General features: G+C 37.8%; 1 protein-coding gene across 4 annotated transcripts in view; it reads right to left on the bottom strand.

Moving 5' to 3' along the window:
• Positions 1 to 2,107: 2,107 nt before the first annotated feature.
• The window catches only part of LOC121528803 (V-type proton ATPase 116 kDa subunit a1-like), a 45,399-nt gene continuing 40,449 nt past the window's right edge, over positions 2,108 to 7,057 (bottom strand). For all 4 annotated transcript variants that reach the window (XM_041816410.1, XM_041816411.1, XM_041816412.1 and 1 more), the window contains one exon: positions 2,108 to 4,814. In XM_041816410.1, coding sequence (XP_041672344.1) covers positions 4,721 to 4,814 — 94 coding nt within the window. In that variant the 3' untranslated portion in view covers positions 2,108 to 4,720. The remainder of the gene's footprint in view (positions 4,815 to 7,057) is intronic.

Raw genomic sequence — 7,057 nt, 5'->3', positions numbered from 1 at the left:
TTTTATTCAAAACAGCCCTGGTTTTCTTAAACTTACAGCAACGGAAATCAGAGGTTTATTTTATCCTTGAGAGAAAATGCAAAACGCATTACTACTGATAGAAATTTCAAATTTTATATAGAAACATCATTTTCTACCTGATATCAGTCATTAACGTGTAATAAAACCGACAAGATAGTGGACAAATGGTTACATTAAATGTAAGACAAATTCGGATATTATCCACTGGCATTTACAGCCTAAAAAATGTACTTCCGGTTTGTTTTGAGTGTATTCTCCTCAGCTTTCCGCTCCGTCCTGTGTTGCATGCGGTTACAGCTGAACAGCGCCCTCCATCGTCCATAATTTCGCAAGACATTGCAAGCAGAGTGCATAACAACAATGCCAACCTTTTATCTACAAATATATTACCTATATTGTTCTTGAATAATGAAGAGGCACTGTGCATTTTGAAAGTATTCAGACCTCCTTTACCTTTCTCAATTTTTTTATGTTGCTGACTGATGCTAAAATCGTTTAATTTCATTTTTATTCTCATTAATCTACACTTAGTACCCCACCATGACAAAGAAAAAAAACAGAATTTTAGACATTATTGCAAATTTATGAACAATTAAATCTGAAATATCACACTGACAAAAGCCTTCAGAGCCTCAGGCTCCTCCTATTTCTCTTGATCATTGCTGAGATGTTTCTACACTCTGATTGGAGTCCATTTGTGGTAATTAAGTTGATTGGACATGATTTGAAAGGCACACACCTCTCTCTAGAAGGCCTCACAGCTGACAATGCATATCAGTGCAAAAACCAAACCATGAGGTCAAAGGAACTGCCAGCAGTGCTCAGAGACAGGATTGCTGCAAGACAGGATTGTACAGGAAACTACAAAAGGCCTTAATTTGGCCATTTTTGACTGTTTTGGGCAGCATCACTGTTGTTACATCTGAAGGATCTCTGCTTACAGATTTCATCTGTCTCCAAAATTTTGTGCTCATTCAAGACAAGATGGACAACTAAAGTTGTGCAAACTGTAAGTTTTCGCCATAGAGCAGGGCCATGAAAGTTCAAAAACCATTGTTCAATATTTTTTGTCGTTTGCCAACTCTTTTGATTTTATAGTCTAATAGAGCTTATATGTCATCATCCCCAAACTTCACAGGGAGTATCACATGATGACCCTTAATACGTTCATGCATCAGTAGCATCACTTTGTCACAGCCACCCCTTCTGCCAGTTGAACCTTTCCTCCTCTGAATTTTTGACACGCCCCCCCCCAAAAAAACAACTTTAAATACACAGCCCCCACAAACCATTCAACCTTGGGTTATGATTTTGGGTCTGCATATGGGTCATCACCAGACCTATAAAAAAGCCTCCAGGACCCATACCCATATCTTAACAGGAAGTCCCCCAGCTTCACCTCAATTTCAAAATATGCCATTTTTTGATGGTGCTAAATGACTTGAACCTTTTGCAAACTTTAGCCTGTGATTTTAAGATCTGGCAAGGCAACAGTATCACACTGAGCACACTCACATGCAAACATCATATCATAGTGCCCCCTACTGGCAACAGAAAGTGACAAGTGACACAAATGGTTCATTTGTTTGTTCCTCTTATTGCACTGAACATATCAAGCTCAGATTTGAACTGCTGTGTTGCATTGATAGACACCCTAGGGATGGCTATTGTATCGATAACTCGCAAATTTCACAGGAAGTTGCCATAACTCTTACTTTGATAAAAATGCCTCAATATTTGTCCACAAAATGGATTTGACTTATTAAAGGATGCCACCAGTGGCAAATCAATATCTCGCCATTTGACACAGGAAGTTGCCATAACTCACAAATGAAACATCTGTTTTGCTTCAAATTTCACATGTATGATCAAGGTCTGTCCCCCTATAAAATAATTAATGTTATGGTTTTGCAGCAGAGCTCCCTACTGGCATCAGGAAGTGACACAATTGGGCCATTTCTCAGGGCGGGTGGGGGGTATTTTGCAATTATGAAACTTAAACTTGAAGGCTGACCAGCTTGTGCAGTAAAGGCATGGAGGAATATGTAAATGAACCAATAAAAGAGAAGACATTATTTCCTTGGTTTTAGTTTAATTTATTGATCAGGGACACGCCACCTTCCACATCAACGTTCATCGACCAACATCAGCTGTATGTGTTTGGCACAACACACCAAAAACAACATCAATACTTGGATCATTTGATTGACTTACTCTGCCTTAGTTTCAGCCAAACTTTACTTTTGTCCACATGACTGAAATATTGCACATTTGATTTAAAAAGTAAACTTCAGATATGTTGAATAAAATGTGGATCTTTTAGAAGCAAACTACTCCCACTTAGCTGATCCAGCTGGAGGTGATTTCACACATCTTGCTCTTGATATTTGATATATTCTATAAATATCTGTTCATGTCTTTAAGGTTTTTGTACGATATTTCACACAGAATGAGCACAGATGGGTTACAGACCACAGCCAAGATTGACTAACTTTGGGAGGCTCAAGATCACATGACTTCATGGTCAGATAACCACAAAGCAATACATCCATTTGATCCACTGATTATACCAGCTGTTGGAGATTATTTTTAAGTGTAATAGCAATAAGATTGCTGTGTAAACACCATGATCTCCAGTCTTAGTACAAGTGTTTTCAAGAGTTAAATCATGGGCTTACAACACTTTACCACCCATAATAAACAGACTGGAGTAACATCTAAAGCTTGGAATACACTGAGGGATTTTGTGATGATTGTTTGTCGGTTCTTTGACTCTACAGAAGAGATGAAAGTTGTTCTGACAGTGTTTATAACAATCCTGATGAATCTTTAAAGGTTTTTCCACTGCTACAATGCACCAAGCTGCACACATACATAAGATAACTTCACATCCTAACGACAAAACCAAACTTCCTCAACTCATTCCTACAAAGCTGTATGCTCTTAGACATAAAGATTTCCAAACCATTCTCCCTGAAAGAGCTGAGGTTCAGTTGAGAACCATTTGCTTCAAGAACTTCAAGGATTGACCTTGTAAAGCATTGGTGGTGATGCATGATGGGCATATTAAGAAAAATACAACTCAAAAGCCACTTGCAATTGACCCTTTGTTGGCTCTTGGATTGGTCCACTGATCCACTGATCAGAAATCCTCTCACAGCAAACTTCTGCCTGGGCCAAATTTTCTCAGTGTGTTGTGGTGAAACTGTCACCTTAGTTCTTTTACATCCTTTTCATGTTTTTTGTTGGGCTTTTTATGCCTTATTATAGAGAAATAGTAAGAAGGATGAGTTGGAAACAGGAATGAGAGAGTGGGGAATTCCATGTGGGAATTGGTGCTGCAGGATTTGGCAAAAATGTGCAGTTGTGATTATACAGGACAATGCTGCGATTGCAATTACACATTAAGTCATGAAGGTATCATGAGTCTACTTCCTGGTTATCAAGAGAAATGCAGAGAATAATGAACGTTTTGAAGTCTGGATTCTCAACTCAAAACATACAAACATTAAGTTGTTTTTACAGTACTTCTTTCACAATAAAGATGCTTCTACAAAGTGAAACTATTGTTAACTTAAAGGCCTTTCTGCAGGATTTTTTTTAAACCTCTCCAGTTAATACAGAAATAACTGCAGCCTTTTATGTGATTATGTAATTGCACAGCCTGACATTGTGACTGTGATTAGATTAACTGGCAGCACTAATGGGAAAGGAGCCAAAAACCTTGAACCTGAGCCACCCATTTACATGGTGTGTGCCCTAAGTGTTGGTCATCTGTGGCTTTAATTTCATTACTTCATTGTGGTTAAAAGTTGTGCTTTGGGTGTCTAAAAAAGTGACTCAAGATACCCACATCATGACACAGGTTTTTTTCTCATCCTGTTTCCCAAACGGAAGGTTAATTTTGTAAAAAAGCCTTGTTTGGATTCGACTGTATGGAGGACCACGCAGGAAACTCAACCCACGACAATCACGCGTGTTTCAAAGACATGGGCCAGACATGGCCATCGAACAGGCCGGGTGGATCTGGCACAGTGTAGTTCCTAAATACTGATAGTATGTGTTATTCTAGTGCTGCTAAGTAGCTACTTAATAGCAACATATAACTAACACTATAATGCCAGAAGCACTGGCAAAATTTAACACAATGTTAGGAGTGTGGAAGTCTCACTGTTAAACATTTCAGAGTTGATTTTAACTCCCAAAGTGTAATTTTAACTCCATTCTGAGAGAAACAGCCTTCAGTGTTGGGAGTTAGTTGACAGCATGGATCCATTCAGTGTTAATTCACCTATGTAGAGAGACCTCGTTGGGAACTGTGAATCCAAAGAAACCACAGATGATTCATGTGTGCACTGACATATTTTTGCGGTTTAAATTTGACAACTTCTGCTCTCCACCTAATGAATCTCAACGAACACAGACTGTCCTCACTGTTTGATGATGGATATGTTTGAGGGAAACCTAACGGTTCATGGTGAAGCACATAGATGTTACTGTGCCACACTAAAAGAAGCTCCAGTATGAGAACAGCTTGGCACCAGAGCACTGGAAAAAACCCTTTACACAGACTACAGCACAACTCACACAGTAAGAGTTTCACAAGGACCACTAGAGGGTGGAAGAGGGCTGCACTTTGGCTCATGCATACACACACAAATACAAACACAGAGAAGAAGAGAGGAGGGTCAGGGGCCCATCACTCGTCAAATCGTCCCTCCAGGATGCTCTCAAAAGAGAAGGGGACGAACTTGAATCCCTGACCGGAGTAGAATTTGTTCTGGAACTCCACCCTGAAGAAGGACAAGAAGCAGAGAGAAATCAGTGTTAAAATATCAAACAATGAAAATAATATCAGAGTTTTTGTTTGGTATAAGTCTCATCAGGATGAAGAGGGAAAGATCTGTGAATGAGATGTATGTGAGCTCTGGAAAAATAGAGATGTCACAACAACTTTAAAACAATACCAGTAAAAATGAAACTGAAAAATCTGAGGCACCCACCACTGATATCTAACAGGGATGGGAAATGATGTGCAAACATTTAGTCATTCATATGTACATTTATACTTCATTTATGTTTCAATTCAAAAAGCTTTATTATTCTTTTTTCTTTGTTTCATAGTTTGGTTCATTGTTATTCCACATCATATTACTGTACAACTCCTCAGTAGCTACTCAGTGCTTAAAGTAAACTTTAAAATCAAATAGTTTTTATTTTTACTTCAGTAGATTTACAGACTAGTAGTTTTACTTCAGTCAATTTTAACCAAAGTTAGTGATAGCTATGGCTTTCTAAGAACTGCTGATCAGAATGAAACACACAATAAAACTGAGGCTTACAAAATCATCATTCTTTGTATTATTGAACAAATTATGAGGTGGAGATTATTGGATTAAATCAAAACTTTAATGTATGAAAAAGAACAGAAACTAAACTGCAGTATTGCTCTTGTATTGATCTTAACCTTGTACTTTTTCTAGCTGAAAACAAATCCAATTTGATAAAATCATCTGGCTGTAATGTTTTTAAGGAAGGGCACATTCCTTTAAAGTCAGTCAAAGTGAAATCCTCCCACACAACAGTGGAGTTTTCTGTTCAATGCAGCAATGAAGGAATTCAGGAGAGTCATTGACAGAACAGAACAGTTTGACCTGTGGCAGGAACAAAAACATACACATGAACCATTTAAAACTATAGGGGAGAGTGGGGTAAGATGAGCCATTTTTTATTTATGTTGTCATTTAGGCAAGGGAAAATGCAACAGATATAGCATGAAAACATATACCCTTGTTTAAGGAGGTTTGCTATCAACTGTGAGGATGCATCTATGGCGAAGAACCTGAAAAATATGACCTTTCAAAATAAAGTGCTCCTGTGGCTCAACTTGCCCCGGGTTAGGGGTAAGTTACGCCAAGTCTTGGGGTAAACTGACCGTGTGACTTCATAACTTTAAACCTTAGCATGATTAAAAGATAATGTACTGCTGTACTGCTTTTTACCTTACCATTAGTCATGTTTGTTTTCTTAAACTTGATTTAAAGTACCTAGAAAGAAGTTTAATCATTTCAAAATTTTCATGCCATTAGTGAACACATTTTACAACTATTTGGGGAAATTAGGGTACTCATATGAAATACAATTAAACCAGCATAGTTTTGAACAACAAACAAACACAAATCAGTGCTTGGCAGGAAAAAAACATTACTCCCTCCAGAAATATTTCTTGTACTTTCACGTTTTAAAGTTTAGACTTGCTAGAACAAGCCAGTTTGAACTAGTTCGAGTTATGTGACCAATTCCCAATTAAAACCATCTAGCCACAGTTTTGTTTTCTTCATGTACACTCTTGGCATGATTCTCTACAATGTTTAACATATGATCAGACATGCCAGTTGTGTAATATTACATTGAAATTATATTTTATGATTCAGAACTTTAATATAACTTTTCAAACTTATGGTGGGGCAAATTGAACCACTGGCTCAATTTACCCCACACCACATGGCTCACTTTGCCCCATAGCCACCATTTGGAAAAAAGTTGCTAGCTTTTCTATTCAGGCTAATCTAAGTCAAATGATTTACATGGTTTTATACATTGGTAAATTATTATTATGAATAATACTCCATTTTAGACCTGGATAAATTTGCTTTGATACAAAGCTATGTAATGGAGATGAAATCACCCCCCCCATGTGCAAGATTCTGAGTAACAGAGGGATAAAAGAGAAGGAAACAGGATCACTGGACCCAGAATATTTAAACAAGATCATGTTAACTTGACCAAAGTATTTGTTTTATTCTAAACTCTTTAAAATAAGAACACAGTTGGCCCTTGTACAAATGTAGCTGAAAATCAATTCTGCCTCTGTTTGATATTTTCAAGTGTGGACAGAACTGAGCTCCATCAGCGTGAGAGTTCAGCTCTGCACAGAGTAAAGGTGCAGAAAGCTTCTCTCCACATTTCTACATGAATCAGCGCCAAAAAAAGAGGGACCAAGGTAACACAAAGTCCCAAAGCTCCTCCTATGAGC

This window comes from Cheilinus undulatus, linkage group 20, assembly GCF_018320785.1.
Source record: "Cheilinus undulatus linkage group 20, ASM1832078v1, whole genome shotgun sequence".
Taxonomy (NCBI): domain Eukaryota; kingdom Metazoa; phylum Chordata; class Actinopteri; order Labriformes; family Labridae; genus Cheilinus; species Cheilinus undulatus.
The sequence above is the reverse complement of the archived record's forward strand: the minus strand, read 5'-3'. Positions and strand labels throughout refer to the sequence as shown.